This window comes from Eurypyga helias, unplaced genomic scaffold (genome assembly GCF_000690775.1).
Source record: "Eurypyga helias isolate BGI_N326 unplaced genomic scaffold, ASM69077v1 scaffold4761, whole genome shotgun sequence".
Taxonomy (NCBI): domain Eukaryota; kingdom Metazoa; phylum Chordata; class Aves; order Eurypygiformes; family Eurypygidae; genus Eurypyga; species Eurypyga helias.
The window spans coordinates 20,629-48,158 of record NW_010231386.1 but is presented as its reverse complement, the minus strand read 5'-3'; the positions used below and the strand labels follow the sequence as shown (position 1 = coordinate 48,158).

The 27,530-nt window shown below is 49.5% G+C and overlaps 1 protein-coding gene across 1 annotated transcript; it reads right to left on the bottom strand.

Moving 5' to 3' along the window:
• Positions 1 to 1,541: 1,541 nt before the first annotated feature.
• Positions 1,542 to 27,530, bottom strand: LOC104516635 (exocyst complex component 1-like). The gene is made up of 17 exons (XM_010161038.1): positions 27,407 to 27,530; positions 25,944 to 26,071; positions 21,396 to 21,555; positions 20,427 to 20,620; positions 16,377 to 16,604; positions 15,333 to 15,465; positions 14,382 to 14,491; positions 14,140 to 14,289; positions 13,411 to 13,504; positions 7,458 to 7,570; positions 7,118 to 7,228; positions 6,689 to 6,759; positions 6,351 to 6,591; positions 5,362 to 5,545; positions 4,008 to 4,207; positions 1,803 to 1,997; positions 1,542 to 1,697 (listed from the first exon to the last, which is right to left on the bottom strand). The coding sequence occupies exons 1-17, from the start codon at positions 27,528 to 27,530 to the stop codon at positions 1,542 to 1,544; spliced, it is 2,592 nt and encodes an 863-aa protein (XP_010159340.1).

Sequence of the window (27,530 nt, the reverse complement as noted above, 5' to 3'; positions counted from 1 at the left end):
GGGTTATCACCTACGGCCAACTAGCAGTGGTGAGGTGAGTAGGTTAGATAAGCTAATCCTGGGATAGGCAGCACCCCCCTCCTGCCTTCCTTGTCTTGAAGGTCTCCGTGGGTCTACTCACGCTGGAGAAGGCAGAGCTGAGGTGGAAATCCCACCAGCACAATGGTGTCCCTTAAGGGTCCTCCAGTGCGGGGGCTACCATTGGTCTCAGTGCAAAACAACAGAAAAGCAGAGGATGCAGATGCTCTGGGTGGGGAAAAAAGCTCATAAATCTGCCCTGAGGGAAATTACGGAAAACAGAACACATTTATTTTTGAAACACTGGTGACAGCCCACTCCTGTGGGCTCTGCAGCTGCCTGGTGCCAGCTCTCTCGGAGTGGCCCCAGGTGACGGAGGCTGTCCACACCTCTTCCCTCTGCCAGCCCCTGATCCTCACAAGAGGTGCCGGAGCTGACCTGGTGATTTCTGCTGTCCTATCCACTCCAGATCAACAGGTTCAATAGCTCACAGTGGGGCTGGCAGACAGAGGGACACAGAGCTGGTGGACCTCCCAAACTTCATTTTTGGGGGAAAAATCCTAATATCTTTTCTTTACTAAAACTCCCAAAGTTGTTCCCACAGGTGCTTGTAACAGGATCTCTGATGCTGATCCCTGACAGGACTTTGAAGGCACTAATTGTCCTTAATAGCCCTGACCAGCCTCACCTGGGGGCTTCCACCCACATCCATGGGCCCTGGAGCATATTTAAGCTCTTCTCAGGGCTTTCACTCTATGCCTGAGTTTAGGGGTGGGTGGAGTGTTAGTCTCCAGCCTGGTCCCAGATGTGCCTCTGCCTGGCCAATGATCTGCTGGTCTGGGCTTCAGCTTGTAGACTGATATCCTGTCCTTGACCCAGTGTCATTGCTGTGGACCTGATTATTTTCATAAGAAAATGAGGTAGGAACAGGCAACTCCCTGAGAGACCAGTTTGGATCTGCAGAACTGTAGCATTTGCTCCAGTCCAGTTTACATGTGAGTAAATCCTTTCTTATCTAAAAACAAATGAAAACTTTTAGTAACTCTGAACTTTCACCTGAAAGTCTCACTGAAGAGCAACAGGGCATGTTCTGATACCTGGATGTAGTAATGCTACACGCATCTGGGTGTCCCAGTGTGTTGTAACCCTCTTGTTTTAGCACAGGTTCCCTGTGAAACCTGAGAGTAGATTAAAAAGGAGAGAGTTCCAGGAGAGAAGATGCTTTCCCAGTTCAGCTGCACCGGTAAGTGACCTGCTGAAGAGGTACAGCACCAGCACTCACTTTGGCAGATGTTGGAGGTTTGGGAGCTATTTTTTACTTGCTGCATAGTGGTTTCTTGGAGCAGGGAAGCTGTTCTCCCCGAGGGAAACCTAACCTAATACTGGCAAGTCGGAGGCACTTTGGCATTAAGGTCAGGATGAGACCCCTGTATATCAGACTCCAGCTCGGAAAGGGGTTTGAGTTTAAAAGGTGTAGCTGCAGACGAGGGTTCCTGAGCTGCTCCCAGCAGAGAGGGTTGGTGCTACACGCTGGACAGAGTGATGGAGTTGAAGTAGCTCAGCAAGTCCTCCATGGTGAAGTCCATGGCAATCCCTGACCCTGCGTAACAGCGTTGGATCAGATCCTCAAATTCTTGGTACTGACGTGTGAACTCCTGCTCCATAGCGTGCCACACCACCTAGGGAAAAACAGGCCGTCAGCTCCCTGTGACCACTATACACGCTTTGCAGTCCTGAGCCCTGCAAAACATCATAGCAAAGCACCCAAATCACACCCCAATTACCGGCAAAAGATTTTCCTCTGGGGAGAGGTACTTGCGGATTTTCCTGTAGAGGGTCTCCAGGGCTCTTTTTACTTCTTTGCCAGGGTATTTTTCAACAACTTTCCTCAGCTCCTGCTTGCTGTAGGCCAGCTGAAAGCTGACCTCTTCTTCCTTCACCCCTTGAGCCATGCGTCCTCTCACTCCTTCAAAGAAGTGCTGGAAAGGCAAGGAGACATTCCCTGATGAGCTGCCTGGAGGTGGACTCCCGCATCAGGGCTGAAACCTGACTGCTTTCCTCAGTTCACTTAATTAGGCGTGAGAAGGGGAAATGAAGTATTGGAGATTGCTTTCCTGGAGGATAAACAGGGCACAGGGAATTTTGTCACTTCCCTTCCCTGCTCAGCAAGCAGCATCTCTAAGTGTTGCAGTACCATGGAGCAATGGGACTGCTGGAAAACTCACGTGTGTTCCTTGGTGCTTCCTACAGCTTTGAGGGTTTGGAGCCAGAGGTGGGGTGGGGGGATCCTGGAATGTGCAGAAGTGTAAGGCAAAACTCGAGTTTTCTCAGTTCTTCCAAGATATTGTATGACAGCAGGAAAGGCTGTTCTGTAGGTAGCCTGGGGCAGTGCCAACCGCAAGGGATACAGACCTTGGCTGGCTTTCAGGAAAGTACCAGGAGCAGCCTAGCTCCACAAAAAGCTCAGTGCTGACAAATGTGTTTTTTCTGTGTGAGTTTTTCAGGCACAAAATCTGTCAGGCTGGAAGGGACCTCAGGAGGTCTCTAGCTCAGTCTTCTGCTCAAAGCTGAATTCAAACCAAGGGTACCTGGGACATTTGTCAAGGAAAGCCTTGAAAACTTTCAAGGATAGAGGCTGTGCAACCTCTCTGGACAGACTGTTTCAAAGCTTTAGTATTCTTACAGTAACTTTTTTTTCTCCTATCCTTCTGGAACTTTCATTTTCTCATTTTCTGACTGTTCTCCCTCATCATCCTGCTGTGCATCTCTAATCTTCTAGGGGAAGTGGCTACTAGGTACCCCTGAAATTGTTTCTTCTCCAGGCTGAACAAGTCCAGCTCCTTCAGCCTCTCCTCACCATGTTGGTGGTCCTCTATGGGCCTTGCTCAAGTTTAACACCACCTCTTGTCACAGGTGGGTGTGACATACATCTCTAGCTCTTCCACAGCTGGACATGATATTCCACATCTTGTCTAATGAAGGCTGAAAAAAGGGCATGATCACTTCAACTCTCCTGTTCATACAGCCCAATAATCTGCTGTCTTGGGTAATTCCACTGTAATTTTGCTGTGAAGAAATACCCTAAATACTAAGGATTTTCAGAGGGAAAGTGGTTCCTGAATGTATAGCTGTTTGGAGAGAGAAAAAAACAAACAAAAAACCAAAAAAAACCCCAGAAATGGGCTTCTACATTATTCAGGCCCCTTTGCAACTTCTCTAGAGCTTAGTGAACCATGCTCAAACCCGAAGAGCTATGTGGTCTGCTATAGAAAGCCATGCCAGGACTCCAGGAATCCCTGAGCAGAATGCAATCCAAGTATTCCCATAAGCTACTCGCTTTGCTTGGTTGAGAGCAATGAAATTGTACTTTCCCTCACAGAGGAAGGATTTGAAGCCATTAATGTAGCAGGGCTGCAGGTAGTATGAGACACTGAGCTGATCTTCCGGTCAAACCTACAAGATGTTTGACAGCAAAGACTGGAAACAAACTGAAAGTAACAGGCCCTGTGAAGAATTCAAGGAGATCTGAGAGACCTTTTAGGCCAGTGAGAAGAGAGAAGCAGCAGAGCCAGGAGAGATCCTGGGAGCAGCCACCATCTCTGGGAGGAAGGGGGATGCCTGTTTGAGTTAGCAAAGCCAGATGTTCTTAGCTCGGTTAACAAAGCAGCCCCCTGGGGCGTGTGAAGCTGTCTTAGACTGATCAGTTCAGGCAGGTGTGCAAAAAGAAACCATCATCTGCCAGGTGCAGGCACGCAACCCCGAGCCAGGGTCTGGGCAGGTCCTGATGCTGCTGAGCCCTGTACTCAGAAGGGCTGTGTGGCACGGTGACACCCAGCAGTCGGAGAAGGTGTGGGAACGCTGGAGATGGCACAGCACACATAATCCCAGACTGGATTTGCAAAAAGATTTTTAACGCTGGTAAATTCATAATTTTGTGATGTGGGTTGCCCTTTGAGACCCAGGCAAGGGTCAGTTTATCCTGTACTCACATTGAGCTTCTCCAGCGGCTGGCCCAGGTACTTGATGACATATTTCTCCATGTGCTCGCTACACCTTTGCTTGGCTTCTCTCTTCTTGCTCTCCAGGCAGTGGATCTTCTTTTGGCACAGGAAGCAGTGGATGTGGTGGAAGTTCTCCATCATGACCATATCTGTATTCACCTTCAGGTTTGCTGAGGACAGACTGTTGACTTCAAAGAAAGGAACAAGTCAGGTATGGAGAGAAGACTCTGCAGGCTGGGTCAGGAAGGACATGAGATGCAGACACTGTCAGGCTTTGGTACCAGTGGAGAGTTTAACCAAGAGCTGAGCATCATCACAGATTGTTCAGCTCTTCAACCCCCTTGCCGTGCAGACCTCTGTGGCCGTGACTGTTTACCCAAAAGGCTGCAGAAACATCCAAGCCCAGCCTTGCCCAAATCTGTTTCTGACCTGGGTGCCAGAGCAGCATGGCGCGCGCTCAGCCTGACGAGCAGAGGCATGGCTAACCACACTGCCAGCCACTTGCCAGCTGGTCTGTCGAGGGCGAGAGCTTGAGTAGCTCATTGTGCATGCAGGACAGAGGGACCCCTTCTCACTCATGGCAGTAAACAGGTCATTAGGCTCTCTCATTTGAACTGTCTGGCTTCCTGTACCGGAGGGAGTAACTATCTGTAACGCAAACACTGATCCCTGTTCATTAGCTTGATTCCTTATCTCCCCTGCTTTGCTGTAAACATTATTGGAGCCTGGAAGGGGCTGTGTTCATGGATTTATGAGCTGCTATTCAGGGGGTCACCCCAGGCTCATCTGCAGGTAGGAGCTGCCTCTCTGTACCTTGTGATCTGGGGCTTGGGGCTGTCAGCAGCCCCTTGGGTCCTCTCCAAGCTGGGAAGCAGGGTCCCTCTGCAGACAAACAGCTGTGATCAGCAGCTGGAACAACACAGGCACCTACTGAAAGTTCCCTGCCTTTTTCCCTACCCAGTATGCCTTGCTGCTTTGGGGGGAGTTGGTCTTTGGCTAATGCTTTTCCCAAGACCTCTGTGCTTGTAAGAGTAGTGATCTGTAGCAAGGAGCTGTGTAGTGGGAGAGGTTAGCATTAGATTCAAAGCTAAGCATGCCTCTCAGCTCTGTCACAACTGGGGCCATTCCAGTGCGGCAGACACCATGCGCCTGGCGTGCCACACTCCCTGAATTTGACTGATGCTCCCAGTTTCTTGCTCAGCAAAGGCAGTTTTGACCCCCAGCAGTACCCAGGAGGCAGGCAGCTTGCACATACCCTGCTCAGCTGATTGCTAGTGACCCCTGAAGCTGCAGGTATATGTTTGTCTGGGTGATGCATCCAGCTGCCAGCCTTTGTACTCACTGCTGCTGAAGACACTGGCAGCCAGCCTGAGATGTGCTTTGTCCAGCTCCCCTCTCCGCCGAGCTGTCCTGAACACCTCCTCGGAGAAGTTCACAAACTCCTCAAAGCGGCTCACAGAGGGCAGGATCCCGCCTTTCAGCTTGCTGGGCATCTTCGCCTCCTTGATCTCTTTGCACAGGGTGCCCTGGCAACACACAAGACACAGCGCTCTTAGATCTGACATGGCCCCAGCCTCATTTTACCGCACACTAAGGCATAGGCCAGAAAACAAAGTAAGTAATCAGTTGTGTGTACTGCATTCTGTATTCACAATATCTTTTGTGGGAAGGTATGTGAGCTCCCTTGTTCGAGGCTGGACGTGAAGCTGCGCTAGCTGCTCTCCTGGAGTTGCGTATCTGACCTCCCAGGCTATGCGGTTCTCTGCTCAGACACATCTCTCCATGCAGACACCCATGGCTCCTAGGGCAGAGGTGTTCACCACTGCCTTTTCTTCCCCTTCTCAAGCTGGTTTATGAGCAGTGTTACTGCTCCAGGTCTTGGCACAAACACTGTTGGTGTCAACATGTGGCTTCCCTTGACCACTATGGACTGAGGGACAGGTTCCTTGGCCAGTTGTGATGGACTCTCCTCTTCCCCACACTCCCCTCCCTGCTGCTTGGTCCGGGAGCATGTCCTGCTGTCCCATCAGGAGGAGAGGTTGGCTCCAGCCATGCTGCTGGCACTCACAGCTGGACTATATGGGGGGAAACCCCTTTGGTTTGACCACCCTGGTACGAGGAGGCACAGATGGCACTTAGGTTTGTTGTCTCCCACCTCCTTCACACAGAGACGATTGTTGATGCAACAAAGGTCTAGTCCTGCCAAAACCAAGGAGCCAGATCCCTGCCTGATGTAAACCAGCACTGCTTTCAGGGAAGATCATGTTAGAAGATTCTGCAGGAGGTCAAATATCACTCAGGTCTACTTGGGCTTACTCCTGTGACACTCACAATGCATTTGTTGAAGCTGCTCTTGGCCAGGAGCAGCATGTTGCCCAGGACAGTGTTGAGGAAGGACGAGGGGAGAGCTGAGGAAGAGTCCCACATCTCAAAGACGGAGTCGTTCAAGGCAACCAGGACCTGCACGCAGCCGAATGGGTGGTCCTTACTGCAGACATCTAGAAATCCTCTCAGCTCTGGTTCCAGGCAACTGAAGATCTCACTCAGCAGCCGGGTAGTAGGTTCCTCTTGTCTTTAAAAAACAAAACAGGTAAGAAGTGGGGAGGGTCACTGACACTATCACCAGCTGCAGGGGCAAGGGAAGATCTAAAGAAAAGAGCCCTACGTACTGGCTCCGAGGCTTGGTGCAAGGAGGATCCTCTGGAGATGCCATGCTCTCTCCTCCCTTAGTGGCGGATGCCTGAAAGAAAAAATGGGATCAAAATTATCAGTTGTCTGCCCTCCTTCAGAGAGGAAAATCTGAGATAGGGGTTTCATTTCTGCTGCCTTATATTGGAGTCCTGTGTTTATTGCTTAGAGGTTCTGTGATTTTGCTGGAGCTACCAATTAAGCTCAGGTCAATCCTCCTCTGACATTTTGGAGGTCTTAAATTTCACCACCACTGATACCACTGGCAGTTGGTAGAGGACAAGAGCCCAGCAGAGCTCGGGCATCTGCCAGAGGTAAGCAGCCACCTCACCGTGCTGCCTGAGGCTTGTATCGAGCTGGGGGGGAGGACAGGACAGTGGGACTGGAGAGGACATGGGCCTCACGCTTACCTCCAGCACCTGAAGGTCTGCAGGGTCCTGGCTCAGCTGGAAGAATTTCTCAATGAACTGCTGCTCCGCAGTGCAAAGGGGTTGCAGCTCCCTCAGCACCTGTTCCAACATCTGCTTAGAAACCATGGGGTGTGTTAGCAAACCCTTCTAGCACACCCTGGGAACACCGGTGCGGGTGACCATGTCCACCTGAAGTGACATCTAAGCCAGGTCAGCAGCACAGGATATCTCTGCTTCTCCTCCAGGTATGCAGCACTGGAGAACGGACCCTGGATGGGTTGCAGCGTTGGCACAGCCCCTCTGGGACACATGAATCTTTTGGAAAACCTCAGCTCCTTACCTTGATGATGTTGCCTTTGTCTGGTGTGTCCTCCTGCCCCTCTCTGTTCCCAGGGAGACTCCACTGAGGCTGCTGCCTGTTCCCCATCAGCTTCTCCAAGCTTTCCCGAAGACCTGTACAGTATGTTGGTAGGTGGTTAAGACATCTCCATCCCTCTCCAGCTCCTTTGATCATGTTAAGAGTTAAATGTCTCTTTAAATGTCTGTTCTTACGCGTGAATTGGCCTTTTCCTGTTGGATACAGTTATACAGGGGATGCAGGTTTTGCTCTCACTTTTTTAATCTGCCTTCTCATCCGTTGCTCTCATTCATTACTCTTTTAATCTGCCTTCTCATCCGTTGCTTTCATTCATTACTTTTTTATTTCACTGTCTGTGATGCTTACCCCTTTGCTATTTAGTGCTTGATACTAACTCTTGAGGACTAGGGAGTGAAAAATCCTGGGTGATAAGAGTATAAATCAGCAGAAATGCCCGCCAGAGTTTCAGGAAAAATGTTTGTTAGTTTTGATGGTAAATTGCCATAAAACAATATCCAGGCAGGGGGGAGGGTTGGCTTTTTCCAAAAACTAGCCATTAAAAATTACAAACATTCACCTGGAAATTAATATACTTTCAAATATTACCAGTTTTCACCAAACTGTTTTCACTGGGTGCATGGCTTCAGTGAAAAATTTCTTTGAAATGTGCATTAATAAAATGCTGTTATCCACACCGAAATAAATCAGTGGGAAACATCCCTATTAATTCTAAAAATTGGTATCATTCCTCTAACCCCGGAGGTCCCAGGTGAGTCAGGCCAGCTCTCCATTTCTCATAACATCTGAAATACCTGCAGGGTTTTTACTTTTGGAAAGGATTTGTCAGATATCCTACACGCTGAGCAGGGATGAGAGATGACAGACAGCCCTGCTCACAACCTCATCCTTGCTAAAACCATGGAGAAAATTAATAAGCTGCTTCAGAATCTTCTCCCCACCCTTATGCAATGGGTGATAATTTGATTTGCTGGGAAGTGGCAAAAACAGGGGAAAAAAAAATCACCTCACAGCAAAGAGGAAAGAATCTTACGAACCTGTAAATTTTAGTGTGGAAAAGGGGATGGGGAAATGAGGAGAGAAGACTTAACTATTGGCTCACAATTAATTATAAACAGCCTGGGTGTTTGCCTTCTAAACTCTCCCATAATGCTGGAACAAGGCAATAAATCATCAGGTGGCATGTTTAGAAGCAATCAACATAAATAATTCTTCATGAGGGCAGAGAATGGACCCTAAAAATTCACCGCTGCAGTAATCAGTAGGAAGAAAGAGATACGGGGAGCTGGAGCGAGCCTGGGATGTTTGAAAGCAGGGATGAGGGATGTTATCAGGCAAGTGTCCTTGCAGCCTGGGCTTTCAGCCATGCAGCGGCTCACCCCACGGAGCCGCTGAGCGGGTGAAACGTCAGGAAAGACCTTGGATGAGGTTCCCGCAGAACTTCATCAAAGCCAAACCTTCCCTGCAAACAAAAAGGCTTAAGAGCAACCAATTTTGCAGAAAATATTTCTATGGGAGACTCTGAAAAGTCCCTGGGGGCTGTGAGAGGCTGTGGGGGCTTCCAGTGTCCCTTCCTGCCAAGCTCCCTCAGCAGAAGGACACATCCATACCCTTCCTGTGTGCTGCTGACCCTGTTGAGCCCGGAAGAGGTGATGCTCCCTCTCCTGCTTTGCCCCGGGGTCTCCAGGGGCAGGCAGGTGAATCCTGGTGGCAGAAGGTCCATGCACATGATTTTTTTTAAAAATTCCCACTAACTGCACTCCCCAGGGACGTGGCTGCAGTTTTGATGTGCTGCCCACACGAATGATGGGCTGAGCACCCCCAAGCCTGGGGCTTCCTACCCATCCCAGACCTCTCCCCAGGGAGCAAAGCCGGGTGCCAACACACCCCAGCACCGGCCAAACTCTGCTCATCCTGACGCCAGCAACAGGCTTTCGGGTGACTTACACCAGCGCGGGGACGGGGCGGTAGGCATCAGGGCGTCCCACCATCACTGCTATGGGTTTCACAGGCACTGGATTCTCTCCTGGGATTTTAATTATTCCCATTTTATGGGACTCTCATAGCATTAAAGATAAAGCAGTGATCTCTCTTCAGTACTTTGTATAAGAGTTACCAAAAGGGGCTCAGGCAGACAGGCTGCAACGCAAGCCCTGTGCTGTTTTTTTGGTTTAATTTTTCATAAAGGGCATCTTTAATAGCCACCTCTGCCCCCCCATTTTAATGGTTTTCTGAGCAGACCCATCTGTGCTTTTGGAGGAGACAAACTTGGGTGTCTTTATTTTCTATCACTCAGCAGAATTAAAATTCCTGGCTCAGAGCCCATCAATCACTTCGGAAATAGGAACCAGGGCCTCTTTATCCTACATGCAATCTCTGTTATTTCCTTCTGTTTAAATAAAAGCAATCACCCTTCTTCAAGAAATAGTGCTTGGTCACATTATCCTGTAAACCAAGGATCAGAGTTTGCTTCCCCGCTGCTGATTCCCCAGGCTCGCTCGCTGCCGCTGCGTTCATTACATCTTATCGGGAATTCCTATTTTTAAGTGAGAAAGAGCATGTTTCCCCAGAAAAGGCTGTATCCAGGCACAGAGGAGAGAGGTGTGTGAGAGGAATATTATCTTTTTTTAACTATTTGTTTTACCCGACGTGGCACGTGAGGCAAGCCACGTGCCCCTCTCTGCCGGGCCGAGTGCCGGCGCTGTGTGCTGAGCCGGTCCCTGTGTGAGCACAACATCTGGAAGCAAATTGGTGCTGACTAGAATATCACATTACAGTGACTGTTTTATTGGTTCACACATCCCTCCTAAGTGGGGTGGAAAAGGGAATAGGAAAATGAGGAGAAAAGAATTATTGGCTCACAATTAATGATAAACAGCTTGGGGTTGATGCCTTCTAGACTCTCCCATAATTCTGAAACAAGGTAGTGAATCATTAAGTGGCATTTTTAGAAGCGCTCAACATAAATAATCCTGTATGAGGGCAGAGAATCAACCCTAAAAATCCACAGCCCCGGAAATCAGCCGTGCTGGACATCCCTAAGGACAAGCCCCAGCACCGTCTGCGTGGCAGCGCGGGGAGGGCAGAAGAAGAGCCCTGGAGATCCTCATGAGCTGTGTCCTGTCCCAGCGGGTCGTTGCCAGCCCTGACAGCCACCCTGGGAGAGCTTTGCTCAGGCACCGCATCTCTGATGGGCTGGACAGGAAGCACAGGGTTGGTGCTCTGTTCTGCTTGGAGCTCTCCATCTGGATCAGTACGCCCTCACCGGGGGTCATCTCCGACCCATCAGCCTCCGCTTGAATGCGGGTGGCCTCCCCGGTGTCCACATCACAGCCAAAGTGTTTGAAGGGTGGGTGTCCCAGATCCAGCGAGTGATGCATCGACTGCTCCAGCACCACTGGGCATCTGGCCCTGCCAAGGAGGGACGGGGACACTCAGGGTGACAGCCCCATGGGAGGAGTGTCTTCCTTTACAGTTCTTGTGAACTGCTATTCTTTTCAGAAATTCCATTTCTCAGTATTATCCTGGGACTATTCTTACTGTCTCATCTTATTTTCCCGTTATCTGCTTGCTCTGGGCTTCCCCGAGTCCTCCAGCACCAGTGACAGCTTGCAGCAACAGGTACAGAGCATTAATGCCATCACACACAAATAACTTCCTATTTCCACTTTTCAGCATGTCCCTTGGATTTAATTGCCTGTCACCTTGTTTTTACATTACAAGGAGAGTAATAATGGCTTTCCCTCCCCAACTCTTTCTTCCCCCTCCCCCCCCCTTTTTATCATGTTACTACTTTTCTGCTGGAAATAGAGAGATTTTGATCCCCGTTTTTTCCTTTCTCTGCTCCACAGTTTGGCAAATCATTCTGGCATGGGAAAAACAGGTTTCTGGTGACTATAAAAATATTTCCTGGAGGTGTTCACTTGTTCCATTTCTAGCAAAATTTCAAAAAGGAACATTTTAATTAAGGATTAGTATCTGTGCTTCTACTACTTCTTCCTTCAAAGGGGATAAATTTTGGGAGATGGCAAGTAGTGGGGAGAAAAAGCCCAAGTGTTTTTCTTTTTCCCCTCCTTTTCTTTCCAAGGGCAAAAGATGAATTGGGTGAAATGTTCCTTCTTTCTTTTCAGGACCTGTGTGCTCCGCTGCAGGCACAGGTACACTGCCAGCATTGCCCATCCTGGTTTGGTCTGGAAGTCCCCTGTTTTCCTGGTAAGTGTGGCTGAGTATCTTTCCCAGGGGAACTGGCACTGCAGGATGTGGAAGTGGTGGTGGGTATGTTGAGAAACAGCTGTGCTGCACACGCTAAAACGAGAGCTGAGAAGTGTGTCCCTCTCCAGACACACCCACCAGCATCTGGGTGCTGCAGTCTGCTGCTGTTGGCTCACCCTGGACTGGGGCTGACTGGGGCAGTACTGGGAGAGCCCCAAGTGGGGGGCAGACCCAGCACTCAGGTGCTTCTCAGTGCTGTGACCCCTCCGCCTCTGCGAGGAGGGAGCTGCTGCATCTGCCATGGTGCAGGACAGAGCGATGCTGTGTGCTCCTGCCTGGAGGGATGCAGGGCCAGTTGACATCCTCAAAATCTGGGATGCTGAGGAAGCTGCTTCTGTTACCCCAGCATGGGAAAAGCTGCTGGCAGCAGCACAGTCCTGTTCCCACTTCTGTGCAGGCTGCTGCTAGCATAGGCTCTCCCTGTCCCTGCTTGAGATTCACCAGGTTCTTTGTCGATCCAGGAGGAGATTACAGCAAAACACACAGATATCAGCTATTCCCTTGATAGCCAATTCCAAAACTGTGGGAAAGGGCCCTGGAGGGCTCCAGAAGTGCAAAATCAATGGGGTCTGATCTTACAGCCTGGTGAGCTTCAGGGCAGCTCACTCCAGCTGCCCATGGCCTGGGCTCCCTAACCATCCCTTGTACCCCACAAGAATGGCACAGATTCCACCCCAGAAGGCAAAACCAGGTAAATATCTGGGCAGTTGTGCCAGCTGGACAGGGGCTGTTGGTATGATCAGTGCTGCAGGACCAGCACAGGAACCACAGGGAGGCAGAGCCCTTCACCAGGATCCTTCAGCCCCTGCCCTGCTGCCTTCCCCAGGCTTCATCCTCTGGCTCCGGGATCTGGACACAAGTTGGTGCCGAGCTGGAAGAAGCTGAGCTAGCATTCTGATAGACTAAACACACCATGCGAAGTGGTTTTTGACATTCACGCGGGGCCAAGCTGGCATGGAACTTTCCATTACAGTGCTTTGTTTTGCTGAAGGAAAATGAGACTTCTGTGCAATCAAAAACTTCCAGAGGAGACAGATCAGTTTCTCTTTTTATCTTCAGAAACACCTGACTGGAATATTTTGAGTCAGATGCAGTGATTTCGGTTGAAAATATCACCTTGGGACAACACAGCCCCGCAGTCAGCTCACTATGAAATCATTCTGCTCTCACAAATATTGCTCTGAATACACTCGTGCCTTCAGGGACAGGCTTGGTGACATCTCTTTACAGGGAAAAGAGCATCTGAGGAGGCTGTGACCAGCTCCTCCTGCATGAAATATGGACGAGGCATTAGCCAGACAGTCCCACATCCCCCCCCTTGCCCCCTCAGGACACACTCTCAGCCACCCATGCGTCATTTGTGAATCCCTGCCAAGGGAAGGTGCACAAAAGCTACAGCTCTGAGAAGCAGCTGAGCAAAACTGGGTGATGCGTGGCGCCAGGGCTCACACAAACGCTGCCTGGTGTCAAGCAGAGCCAGCTTTGTCACATCCTGCCACCCGCAGACCCAGTCTGTGCCGGAGAAAATAAATTCAAGGCGCAAAATCTGGGGAAGACACCTGTGACAGAGAATGATTGCCGTGTTCCCTACTCGCACATAAACCACTGCGCAGCGGCACAAAAGACGTATTGGTAAATTACTCACTTCCCTTTCTTCTTCCTAACAAGAAGGTTCTGGCTTGTTCAAAAAAGGCTTTGATTTCCCGGTCATAGAGTCTGCTGAGGTTGTGGGCGTAGACCTGGAAAGACAAGACAGACACAAAAATTCCTGGTGTGTCTCATGTCTCTACAAACAGCGCCCATTTCATATCTTCAGCTGCCTCACTTAAAACAAAAGTCAGTAGATGGCAACTGAAACACACCTATTGGTTTTTGTGTCTAAGAGCTTCAAAAAGGCAAAAACCAGCATGAAAACTAGAAACCAAGCCTCAGTGATACAGAAAGAACAGTCTCAGTTACTTAACAACACTCCTATTAACAGAAGAGGCCAAGGACTTTAAGATGTCCCTCACTGGAACCCTTTAAATAAAGCAGTTTTGAATAAAACACAAGATTAACCACATTCATTTAATGCTTATCATTCTCATTCAGTAGAGAAATGATCAGATAAAAGCAAAAAGCCCAAATTTTAGCATTTTGGACCTTTTCCTTCAACATCATGTCTGCCACTGAGTCCCAGACTGCTTTCTGTCAAGCGCAGAGGTCCAACATCCTGTGGCCAACTTGGCCAGACACTCTCGTAGAAGGACCAAATGCTGGAAGCTCATGGGTTGTGTGGGTTTGGAGAGACCAAGCTCCCACCACGAATTAACCGCTTTGACTCATCCACTCCTGGTGGATGGTTTGCAGGGTTTGTTGAGGATTTCAGCCATACCTTGGGGAGATCACAGAACAGAACTGGGTTGGCGTTCCTCAGCCAAGCCATCAGCGGGGCGTAGGGCACCAGTTCCTCGTGGTGGAGTCCATGGCTTGGTGCAGATAGCTTGTTGATGGGCTGACCAAGATCCAGGACCTGAGCATTACCCTAAAGCAACAGAAATGGCAGAAAGAGTCAAAAATACCAGAACAGTCAAATCTCCCATAATTTTAAGCTTCTACATAAAGACCAAAGCCCACCTGCAGCTCAAAGATGCTCCTAATGTGACTGATGAGAGAGCTTTCAAAGTTCTGCTTTAGTGTTTCAAACATGATCAGCTGCTCAGCCACAGACTGCATTTTCCGGTAGCCTTGAGAAAAAAAAGGAGAGGGTATCGTGGTATGGAGCGGCACGGGCTGCCATGGATGCAAGCCAACGTCACTCAGCACACTGGCAAATAAATCAGGTCTTCAAGGATAAATACTACCACTCAAAAGCCAACAAAGAGGGGAAAGCTTTGCTGTGGTACCAAGAAAATACAGAGTTTAAAGTGGAAATAATAAAAATTGCAAAGCATCCCTCAGTCTGCCCATGGCCAAGGACAAATGCCCGGTCTCTTCACAAGGAAAGCACAGGGTTTCACACCAGGGTCAAGTCTCCGTACACCAGCAGGTCTCCAGCAACACCCACCATCCTGCCCATTTGCATCATGACTTGGATTTCTCTAGGAATGAAGTCAATTCCGCCCCCCCTCACCCAGACACTTTTCTCCATGGATGTTCAGAAGTAATGTTACATTGGTTTCCCACCCCTGCTTGACTGTGCTTCGAGGTGACTGTGCTGAGACTTTGAAAGCTTCAGCAGTATCTCCAGAAGGAAGCAGACCCTGCATCCCTGCGTCCCCAGCTCACAACTCCCGGTGCACTGCAGGGAAATAGTGTTTGGAGCTCTGCACCTTACACCCCAGTACCCCCAGGTCACTGCTGCTGCTTAGCTTCCCAAATACATGCCTGCCTTTATTTCTTTTTTACTTTCTGGGGATGCCCAGCAAGAGTGTGAGCTAATTCCTGGGAATACCCCGTCCAGCTTCAGCAGGTCAGGGGCATCAGCAGAGGCTGGACAGCATGGAATGGTGCCGAGTGTGCAGCACAGGTTGTGGATGAGCCAGTAGCTCTGCTGTCTGCAGACATAAATCTCTGCTCGCTACTCACCGGGCTGTATCTGGGTGTTCATGCAGCCAGACAAAGCCTCTGCTGCAGCAATGCAGGCTTCCACTCCGCTGGGGCTGGAAAGGTCTGCCCGGCTCAAAGCATCACAGTGCTCCCTGCTGAGGTCGAGGTGGGTCTGAAAACAAAGCCGGGAAAGAAGAGATGCAAGCACATCCAGCTTCTCATCCCTTTTCATCCCATCCAGAAGGCTTCTGCCTTGAAATAGCCACATGCTACCTTCAGCTGCCAGGCTGCACGTGTCTGTCCAGAGGACTGTGCTGCTTTATCCCCACCAAAAAATCAAAGGTCTGCATGGTAACAACTGCAGTGGTGCCAGAGGAAGCCCTGGCAAACCTCAGCCTGAGTTTCCAAGGGTCAGAACCTCTGGGATCACTACTGGCAGTGCAGTGATGGAGAAGAGAAAGAAAAAGCAAAGGAAACTGCAGTTTGAGTTGCTCAGAAATGAAAAGGCCACAGAGGTCACCATAGGCAGTGGAAGTGAGGATTAGCTGTGCTATTACAGCACAGTTCTTGCATTTATGGTACCTTATGCTCGTAAATCATTTACTTTCCTGTATTCCCAGAGCTCATCAGGAGCTTTTCCCCTGCCTGTGCTGTCCCTGTGCCTACAAGGTCCTGCAGGACAAGCTCCTTTTTCCACAATGGATGCTGAGACAGGCTGATGCCACATCAGCTTCACAGTTAAGTCACCTTCAAGAGAAGGGGAAAAAAGAAAAAGAGAAAAAAAAAGCAAAGGAGAGAAAAATATATCGTTTGAGGCTTATCCTGCCCATGAAAAGACTTCCAGGGACCTCTCTTACAGTGCTTGACCAGTGAGGGCACATCATGCCTGCTGATGGGCTACCTGTAGTCCACCCCAGCTGTGTGGCCGCCCTTATACCATCAAGACAACGAAGTCCCTCATTTGTAAACCACAGCAGCCCTGTAGCCTTTGCAGATAATAGTTTTAAGAGTGTTTGAGGCTCACTAGAAGTTTTTTCTAATAGTCAGCAAGCTGAAGATTTATGTCTTTGCAAATCCACCTACCGTGAGGAAAAGGATCTCATCCATCAGCCTTGTCTTGTTGGAAACGATGCGATGTAGCAAGGAATTCTCATGGTGGATGTGGTCCATCTGCTGCTTCACACTTCCCAGTAACTCATCGTAGATCTGCAAGATCTCCTCCACTCTGGCCACCTCTGCCAGGGCCTCGTCAATGGAACTCATGAGTTGTGTCACCTGCTTCTCAGAAGAGATAATGGCTCTAAGGTTGGCCTGTGAAATGGAGAAAAAGAGGGCTTTAATACCTTACCAGGGACTGATCTTCACCATAGCAAAGTCAAATATCCTGACCTTCACCCTCGCGAGCCAAAGCAGAGACCCTGGCATTACAACGCTGTCCTGCATCACTACCGGCACCAGTTCAGTGTCTCAGCACCTTTGCACCTAGCTAGCGTCTACATCAGCAACTATCTGAGAGTCCCAAGTGCCAGGGCAGGACAAAATCCTTCCCTGGGCAAGGTGTACGCACAGAGGACTTTCATCTGCCACAGCAGAGGTTACTGCAGAGTCACCAGGCAATTCCAACCATGAGCAGAATACAGCCTTTGTAGGGTTGGAGAGGGTACCAAGCTCTGCTGGCTTCTGCGCCCCACCTTTCTCTCCGTGCACTAGGAATTCCCAAGTGAACACTGCATGGGGTCTCTTCACAACCGGTGAAGTCCCCCGAGGTGTCCATCCCACGGCGTTTGTAAGGAAACAGGCCAGCTTTGAGACGCTGGCCATTTCTGCCTGGCTCTAACCCATCCGTGCAGACCACAGCCGTGCCAAGTGCCTGTCAGAGCGTGTTTAGCACAGCTCCGGGCATTGCCACTGCTGCCAGGGTGTTACCCAGCTGAGCTGCTCTGGCAGCGCAATTAATAAACAGTTAAATCATGCATGAGACACGCACATATACATGTTTCTAATATGGAAACTGAAGGCACAGTTTGCCTAGGGAGGTCTCAGGCATTTGTTTTGACTGGTGGTAGAGATATAATGGTGTGTTAATCGCTGCTGACAAGCTCCGCTAGAGATTAACTGCTTCCAAATGTTAATTGTGTTGTTTTCAGGGCCTATGTACCATGCGGGATATCAGAGCAAACAATCAATAGACACAGGCCTGGAAGGCGTGAGGCTCCCAGACTGCTATTTTTCTCTCCACTAATAAAGCTGTTCAAGAAGTTTTTTTCTGATATTTGAATTCTCTAATGTCATTTTCATTAAATGAAGAACGACAGAAGCATCTGCACCCCCCAGTACACCCTGTGCTCATCTCACTGCTGGGAAAGGATAGGAGGGAGAGAAGCATAGTCTTGTCAATCCAAGACAACTGTGGCTTGGACCTCCCCTGTGCTCTGGATTAGGAACGTGTCTGAAAGCAGAGTGGGTGCTGGGCATCTACAGCCCCTGTGTTAAGGAGTTTCTCTTCTTCAAGCTGCATTGCTTCCACCCGCATCACTACTGAGGTGAAGATGAGCTGGCAGCTCCAGCTCTAGGGCTGGTACGGGCAGGGCAAGATGCTGGAGCAGCCTCACCGTGACCAACGTCGTGTTGGTTTGAGAAAGCATGGGAGAATGGCTTCAGATGCAGGCAGATTCACAAAGGATCTGGAGAGGTCAGAGGAATTCTGCAGAAAAGCAAAGCCTGATACCGTAACAAGCACAGCAAAGCGTCGACATCGAAGGGTCGAGACGCAGCTTTCCCACAGGGAGCCCAGTGACGGCGGGACAGGCAGAGGTTTCACTTGCCAGCAGGCTCAGCAGCCGGATTGGAAGCAGGGCTGGCTAATGCACACGGATTCTCATCTCCAAAAGCTCAAACGATGCTAACTGAGCGCTCCTTTCCCCCGGAGCCCAACCAGCCTGTGCAGACTGGCACAAGGGACCTGGGAGGGAGCGAACAGCCCCACTCCCGCGCTGCTGCTCTCCAGCCATATGCCAGGGACCCTGGCCCGTGGCTACAGCCTCCGCCCACAGCTTCACATTTTATTAAATGTTCCTAAATTACAGCCATAAACCTCCCGCGAGGCCTGTCATCGCCACGCCTTCAGATGGTCTTATTAGGGCTTAACAGACCCACGGGGGTTTGCCTAGAGGAAAGCATCACCGGTGACTTTGGCCGGGCAGGAAGGGCTCTCTGGAGAACCACCATGTGGGAAAGGGTAATGACTCTGCTGCCGAGAGCGGCACAAAGCTGTCGGGAGCTGCCTGCCTTTCAGCGGGCGCTGGGATCCTGCAAGTACGTGGGAATACCAATGTTAAAATCAGAGCTCGCTGCCTGCCAGGTACCCCGGCCGTGCCTTCCTTCCCACCGAAGCAGCTGAGCGCTTGCTTGCTGGTGGTGCATCTCCCGGAAGAGTTGGGTTGGCAGAAGGTGATTAGTATCATAAGAGGAAGACGGGGTGTTATCACTGGGATGTGGGGAAAAACATGGAAATATATGCATGCGCTAGTCTAACTGGTTGGTATTAACAACACTTAATATCATAGATTAAATGAATAGAAACATCTCATTCATTAATTTGTATTAGCAAAAAGTGACATTTATTCATTAGAGGGCATCAAAATAATGTATTCAACAGAGCTTTCCGTCTCCAGGAACTTAATAGAGGTTTATTAATTACTCTCATAGGTTATTTTACAGCAGGGAAAGGGAGGTGCAAAGTGCCCGTAGGACTTGCTGAGTGCGAGTGGGAATAGACCGCAGGAGCGTGGTCTTCCAGACTAACAACTAAGTGTCCGAGTGTAGTAAGTCATATATAAACACAAACTGGGAATACAACAAATGCTGGAGCTAAAGGAGGTTGGATTTAGGGTTTGTGGGTTTTCATATGTTTTAGGATATTTCCTTTGGCTTATTTTTTTTCCCCTCTGTTCTTCAGTTACCCACCCGTAAAATCCTAGCACCAGGTATATCAGCATAAGATAAATGCCCAAAGCAGCTGTCGCATTATTTTCCTCCAGCACTCAAAGCAGCAGGTTGTCCTCTGCAGAAGTGCAAAATACAGCAACTCTAATAAACAAAGCTCACTAGTCTGAAAATAACGTGTGCCTTCTCCATCAGCCCTTTCTACTACAGTTCCTCTTTTACTTTTCATCTCCTTCCAGCTCTGCTTCATCTTTTTCCCCTTTTCTTTCTCCCTAGCTGCTACTTTTCCTTCTGTAGAGATAATTGATGACACTTTCCTTTTCTTCCAGGCATCTGTCTGCCAGACCACCCATTCTGCACTTCATCACCCCCCACTTTTGACATGCATTTTCACCCCCTCCCTCTCTACTCAGCAGCTTTTATCCTTCCTACCCAGCTTTTCTCTATTGTCCCCTTCACAAGGTAACTAATGTGCTTGTGCTCAGGTTAAAAAACCCCAGAAACCTGAAGTAACAGCTTGTAGACCTAGCAGTGAGGGCCAGAGGCAATGCCCCAAGACAAATTTCTTCTGCATTCATGACCAGAAATGATGGTCCTAATTCACATTGTGTGGGACACAGACACCTGCACAATGCAGCGGAGATCCCAGAGCTCTCCTCAGTCTCATCCACCTCAGAGCACGCCGCTGTTAGACCCTTACCCATCCCTGCATCGCACTCAGGATTTACAATCCCTCACAGCTACATGTCCACGTGCAGCTGGGCTCTGTATCCTCCCTGCAGCTGAATCTGTGTCCCTATTCTGTTTTAATCCTTTGCAAAACAGACCGTGGGTTTCGCCAGCCCCGAGCTGGCCCGTCCCCGTGTCCGTTGGAGAGGCACCACGCAAGCCAACGTCCCAGGGCTGTTAAGCTCAGCAGAAAGACGTCTGGGGCCAGGCTGCAGCTACTTGTTTAGTCCCTGCAAGGGATCAGCAGCCCCAGTACAGTGCACAGGGAGACAAACACTGACCCCGAGAGGGGAGCAGCAGCAGCATCCTGACTTACAAGTAGCACAACACTGAGATAACTCCCTCCAATCAAGTGCTCACAGCAAACAAAAGAGGTAATGGTACCCACAGGCTCAGTCCAGTGCCCCTACCTGCCAGGCACCTTCTCTTCAATGGAGTTGCATCCCTTGGCCCCCTTACCTCATCCAGCACATGGAGATCGTTGCTTAGCTGCTCAGCAAAGGCCACGGAGTTGTTCACAAGGGGCTCGTACTCCTCCATCAGCTTCAGCACATCAGCAGCTTCCTTTGGTGTCATCTCCTGGTACACACTGAGCTCCTCCTGGCTTTCAGTCTCCACAGAGTCCTTCCTGTCTTCCTGGGGCCTTTGTCTCCCTGCATGGACAGGAAGAGATGTGGAGATGGGCAACACCTTCTAATTATGTCATCTCATCAGCCCTGATGATATTAGCCCGAGGGTCCCCTTTGAGTCCAAGTGAGGTGAGTCCAGTGGTCTCAGTCTGCTGGTGAGTTAGAACAAGATCACGGCATGGAGCAAAGAAAGGTGTGGATGGGATAAAGGGTCAGCTTTGTAAGAGGGACAAAACGGACATCTGAAATTTAATTTGAATTCTGGTTGTGTTTTCACTTGCTCACCTCTAAGACTGCGTGTTGGGGCACGTTGATATGTTTGCTATACAGAGCTAAGACAAATTTCAGAGATGAGCAGGCTTCTCTGATCAAATACACCAACAGTCATTTGTTGCACAGAAAAATATGTTTTTATATCCATGTATACCTGTATTTCTTGATGTACTGCTGGGGAATGTTCCCAGCGAGTGTCCCCCTGGCCTGACATTACCAATGCCTTACTGCTCACCTTCCCCAGTCCAGAGAGCAGATAGCATCTCTGGACAGAAGATAAACTCCATTTATTTTTCTTCCCAGCCTAGCACTGTGTCTCCATGGCAAGGGTCAGTGGATAAATCAGATGGCTGTGCCTCCAAGTAAACAAAACATGGATCTTCCTGCTTCCCTCTCACTGGTACCCACCTCAGCCTCTTCCACCATCTGCATTCACTGTTTGAAATTTATTCCCCGTTCCTAAAGTGAGGATAGCGATGATGCAAACAACCCAAACCACTCCGAGCGTGACAAGGAAACTAATTACCTTCCACCACACAGGAGGGGACATTCACAAATGTGACAGAGCTGGCGAGGAATCGGTGGGTCAGCTTCCACAGGCATCTGATGAAGGTTTGCTTCTCGTCAAAGCTGCTGGTGGTCCACTTGTAAACCTTATCGAACTGCAGATCAAAATCCAGGCTTGCCTAGATGGCAACAGTTAATTACTTAGGACAAGGGGTAATGGCTTTAAACTGAAAGAGTGGAGTTTTAGACTGGATATCAGGAGAAATTCTTCCCAGAGAGGGTTGCTCAGAGGTTGCCCAGAGAAGCTGTGGATGCCCCATCCCTGGCAGTGTCCAAGGCCAGGCTGGATGAGGCTCGGAGCAACCTGGGCTATGGAAGGTGTCCCTGCCCATGGCAGGGGGTGGGGCTGGATGGTCTGTAAGGTCCCTCCAACCCAAACTGCTCTGTGATTCTATCACATCAATTCGATGCCACCTGCCACACCACGTACACTCCGCACATTTTAACAGCAGCAGAAAGGCAGCGTCAGACTCGGATTGCCACCTGCCACACCACGTACACTTCGCACCTTTTAACAGCGGCACCCAGGCAGCGTCAGACTCGGGTCTGATGAAGGGCTACAAAGGGCTATTGCCCCCAGCATCTGACGTGGCAGACACTGACTGCACCATGACCAGGGTAACTGTTGTCAGGAGTGTGATTTGGAGTCTTTCAATCAATGATTTCCCTGATAAGTTCTGTATTTCCAAGCTGACAGCAGGCAATTCCTCTAGTTAACAGCAAGCCTTTTCTCTTGTTTCTTTCCTGCAGATATAAACACCTTTCCCTGGACTTCTGCTGCTGTCCCAGAGTAACTGGGTACGATTCGAGAGGTATATTGATGGCACTCAGCAAATAACCATAGGCATGATAAAAGCACTGAAAATAAAAGGATGTACAGCAATTCTGACCCAAGATGTGGACACCAGAACACCCATAACTGATCGGACTGAGCAACCAACCACTCCCTGTGTCCTGATCCAGCACGCTGATCTCTTTTCAGAGCATATAAATCCCTCACTTTTTGCTGCAGGATTTGGGAGATGAACGCTGATGAATTTTGACAATGGCTGGTGGCAGATGCTCGGGAGAAAAAGCATTCAAAGGGTAAGTCCTGAGTTATATTGCCTTCAGATTTCCCTGCCAGCCTCCAGCAGCCCATGACCCACCAGCTCGCTGAGCCAGAGGTTGTATCCACAGCGCTGTGTTTAACAGCCCTTGAAGGACCTACAGTCTCCGATCTCCTCTAATGGTTTTTTTGAACTTATTCATAGCGTTGGCATCCACAGCACCCTGTGGCAATAAGTTCTGCAGTGTAATGATGTACTCAGTGAGGAAACTCAAATCAACTGGAGTTAAATACTCGGGGTAAGCCCAGCACCCACCCAGCCTCCCACTGCAGAAATTCCCCTCTGCAATCCTCATCCAACCTGAAATCTCAAACCTCTCTTCACTCAAGAATTGGGAACACCTGGAGAAGACCCAGGAACAGGCTTCCAGAAGCTCAGTCCCAAAATGCTCCTCGCAGCACTGAATGCAGTATGATTCAGCTGGCATCTCCCAGTGGCCCCATTTCCTGGCACGACAAGTCACCTGAGATAACAGGAGCATGGACTGGAAAAAGAGCACCCTTGGCACCTCCTCGTGTTGTTTTCATCCATTTAAATGTCCATCTCTCTGCATCTATCCATGCCCAAAGGATGTGGTCTCACGGAGGGGGACCTCTAGCCACAGAAGACTTAGTATTTGCTGCTAAGGGGTGTATGGGTGGAGAGAATAAGGGAGGTCGCTGAACAAGGACCATCCCACAGAATGAAATTCCTTCCCGCACCATCTCATTAGCGCTGCGGCACAGCCTGATCTCGTCTGGAAAACTTGGAAGCTGCCCTTGTAATTGTTGACACTAATCATCGTAACACTTTATGAGGACTGATGCAGTCCTACGACGCTTTGGGGGTTGCTTTCTAACACCTTGGAGCAATCCATCACGCCCCCGCGTCGCTCTGCGGGCTCGGCAGCAGCCCCTGCGACAGCGCAGGGATGGCTGGGGGGGGATTTACCGTGCTCGTGGGTTAGAGCACGCCTTGTGAGGAGCTGTTAAAGCAGGGCGGCATCCGTTAATCGCGCCATAAATATTAATGCCGTTTTGGTCAAGGGAACTATAGCTTTAAGCACCACTGGTCTTGCAGCATCAGGACTTTGCTGGTGCCAAGGAAACTTTGGGTGCACCACAGTGGATCCAACATCCCAGTCCTTGCTGTGCATACTGAATATTGACCCACAAGCTGGGGGTTGGCTGTAGTTGATGCTATACGCTAAGCAACAGAGCAGAGCTCTTGTTTTGGTTTCCATGGACCTGCCAAGCCATGCAGCAGGGACTGGGAGGCACTGGGGAGCTTGCCTCTGTGGTGGGACCCCCGGAGATGTCAACTCGCCCTGGCTGCAGCCTGCTGCTTCAGGCCCCTCCTGTGCCTGGGGATCTTGTGCAGCAGCTTCAGCTGGGGAGTAGATCCCGTTTTAGGAATGGTATGGACAATTCTGTCTGCCTGCCTTCAATTTAGCCTGGAAGAAGCAAGGAAGAGGGCTCCAGGCATGAAGGGATGAGAGAAGTCAACACAAAAGAGGAGACTCATAGGTCAGTCTGCTTAGCCTGCTGGAAGGAAAGTTAACAGGGGAGGTGACCGCAATCTAAAAATACAGCTGCAAGGGAGAAGGGCTATCTGACCTAAAGGACAGCCATGGCACAAGCACAAACAGGGATGATGTGGGAAGGAATACAAGCTCGGAGTCATACAAGGCTTTAGCCATCAGGACAACAAAGATCGCTATTTGCCTCCCAGTAGGAGAGGGTTTCGAAAATACTCCAACACTTGAAGACAGAGTATGATCAGTTTTTCTCATTGGGATGGCAAGTGCGAGGGAAAGGACTGCAAATGCGGGAGATACCTTGTAATCCTGACTCCTCAGGAGTCAAAGCAGTTTCGAAGACTCCATGGAGCCAGGCTCATCTGCTAGAGAAACACTCAGGCAGTTTGAAAGCACCTCTCCTGTGAGGAAAGGCTGAGAGAGTTGGAGGGGTCAGGCTGGAGAAGGAAAGCTCCAGGCCCTTCCCATGCCTGGGGGGGCTACAAAAAGCTGGGGGGGGGCCTTTTTCCAAGGACAGGGAGTGACAGGACAAGGGGTAACAAGTTTAAACCAAAAGAAGGAGATTGGGATGGGACATCAGGAAGGAATTCTTCCCGCAGAGGGTGGGAGCACTGGGACAGGTTGCCCAGAGAAGCTGTGGATGCCCCATCCCTGGGAGTGTCCAAGGCCAGGCTGGATGAGGCTTGGAGCACCCTGGGCTATGGAAGGTGTCCCTGCCCATGGCAGGGAGTGAGACTGGGGGGGCTTTAAGGTCCCCTCCAACCCAAACCTTTCTGTGATTCCACATGTTTCCTTGTGCACAGGAAAATGTAAGACAATGGGATATCAGTTCAGTTCTGCCTACAGGATCAAGACACCCTGCAAACATGGTTTTTCTTTCAGACATGCTGTGCAAATGTACTTTATTTGTCCTGGATGTAGAACTGAGAAGCTGTTCTTTCTCTCATTTGTTTCTGTGCTTGTGAAAAGCCAGGAACCTTGCCAAAGCCCCTGGAACATTCACATTAGTAAAAAAACTAATTATAACAACTTTAACAACACTCTGCCAACACCAGCAGCAGAAAGGGAATATCTTGTCCATGGTTTCTTTCCCAAAAACCTTAATGTTGCTCTAAAAGCAAAGACTCACACTGACTCCAGCTCTCTATAATCCTTCTTTCAGTAAATGCCTCCATTTAATCTTTAAATACCCTATGCAAATGTCTGTCAAGAAGCTTTGTCAACATGGATCGACAGATGGGCCTGACAACGTGTTCTGCAAACGCTGGAGACCTGACAAGCGCAGTGCTTTGCAGCCCATCTCTCCAGCCTCCGAGGGCTGCTGCAAAGAGCTCCAGGAAGTCCCTTGCCTGAGGGATAAGGGGAGTTTGCCCTCTGCTTTTGGTGGAAGCTGTGTCCCTGCAGTGGTCACCCACTCTCTGCTCACCCTGGTCAGGTATTTGGCCAGCCTGACATTTCCTAACCCAGAGAGGAGTGTCTCAGGAGGGAGGGAGTCACTCCAGCCTCAGCATCCAGGGCACATGCATCTCCCTGGATGAGGTGTGGGAAACAAGAAGTGCAACAGCACTGATTTAGGATGGAAGAATAGGCCAGGGATGGAGAGACCTCTGTTCACCATACTCTAGGAAACATTCCTGAGGGAAGGCAGAGGGCTTTTACATTTTTTCAGTGGTGGTTTCCTCAAAATTAGCATCATTCAGGCTGGTTTGCTCCTATATTAGAAGTCACACACACACAGAACTCTCCCACCATCCCAGTGTGTGGGCTGAGATCCAGAGGGCCCAAATGGATCCTGGCCCATGTCTCTAGATTCACATTCATATTTCTCCCCCATGATCAGTTCTGCCCTTTGCCACAAAAGGAAAAAAAAAACCAATCCTACCTGATTGAGAGTCTTGCCATCTACCAGCTTCAGCTCTGCTAAAGGCCAGCTGTAGGCGATCTTGTACTGCTCTCCTCGGTCTACCTTGACCTCCACCAAACACGGCTGCAGTGGCCTAAGGGTGTCCACTGCGGATGAGGGACAGGAAAAAACACACAACAACCCACAGTGTTATTCTTGGCCCAGTACACAACAGTTCAGCGTGAGTGGATGGGTACAGATGGACATACACACACACCAATTTTTCCACTGGTATGGAGAGCTGCTACAGGGTTTCTACTGGCTTTTCTCTTCATTGACTACTTCCATATGGAAAGAGCTCTCCTGGGTCTAATCCAGAGTATTTCGAAGTCTGTGGAGGGTTTCCCGATAATTTCAATGAGTTTTAAACCGAGCCATTGTTTTTTACACAAGGGACAAATAGTATTTCAGCAAGATCCAAATGGGATGGAAAGAGGGCGGCCCAGTGCAATAAGCTCTAGGACAGTTACAAACTACACTTCTGGCCCTACAACAGGGTCCAGAAGGACTGTGTTGTTTGACTGACACCCACACTAACACATCCCATCAGAAGTAGCTTATTGCCAATTAGCTTACAGTCACCTCTTGGTCTGTCTGGGACGTGCTCACAGTACATCATTCTGGCTGTTAGAATTTAGATATTCCATATCAGCTAGATACCTCCAGAAAGCCAACATGGATGGTGCCAGGGGTAACTCATGTATTTTAGATGCTACTTATAAGGTGGCTGCGTCATCCCTCGGAGATATTCCTCCTGCCCTCCACTGACTACAGAAGGAGTTGAAGCACATAATTTAGGTAAAACTCTATGGATTAAGACAGTCAGAACTCAGTCCTGTAGCAGGTGACTACACTGTCTAGAAGGGTAGTCATTGGCAGAAATGTCTCTCCCCGCTAAGTCTGTTAAAAAAAAAAAAAAAATCTATGCTAACAACTTCTTGGGAGTGATGGAGGAACTAGAAAAGCATAGACCAAAGGAGATGGAAAATTTCCCAAAGCACTTGCACCTTTGGATCCTTATCAAATAGCCACGTACTCCTGACAGAACGAGGCTGCAATGCTGTGTCGTGTTAAGAATGGTTTGTTGCTGACCTCTAATGACAGATTTGGTGCAAACGGTAAGAACAATAGTGTTACATTGGTGGAGGGAGCAATCCTGCAGACCCCAGCTCTCTCCAGCCAGCTAAAGTTCAGCTGGCATCCCAGAGGGAACTTGTGCTTTAGTTGTCAGTTTTGACACATTATACTGACATGGCACAGCTCCTGTCTTCGGATTAGGATTTCCTTCATTTAATCTTATAATTCAGCATTCCAAGTAGCAGTCACATCTCCCAAATTAGGAAAAGAGCCATCAGAGATCGAACTCTGACTCAAGCTTCAAGAAACCTCCCTGGGATTGCGACTCAACCTGTCTCCCACCCCCTACCCCCTGGGCTTCTCACCCACAACACTGAGAATGGACATCTTCTTCTTCCCCCCTGTCTTCCAGACACAAACGGTTTCCAGCAGCCTCTTCTTCTGCGGGTTGAACACATCTTTTTCCAGCGAGCTCCAGAGAGAAGCCAT

Bases quoted from the DNA above. Each gene is read 5' to 3' on its own strand.
- LOC104516635 (XM_010161038.1), bottom strand. From the start codon at position 27,530: ATGGCTTCTCTCTGGAGCTCGCTGGAAAAAGATGTGTTCAACCCGCAG. The intron at 14,290-14,381 runs GTGGGCTTTGGT...CTGTTGCTTTAG, and splicing joins GGAGCATCTTTGAGCTGCAG to GGTAATGCTCAGGTCCTGGA. The intron at 6,592-6,688 runs GTACGTAGGGCT...TGTTTTTTAAAG, and splicing joins TGCACCAAGCCTCGGAGCCA to ACAAGAGGAACCTACTACCC.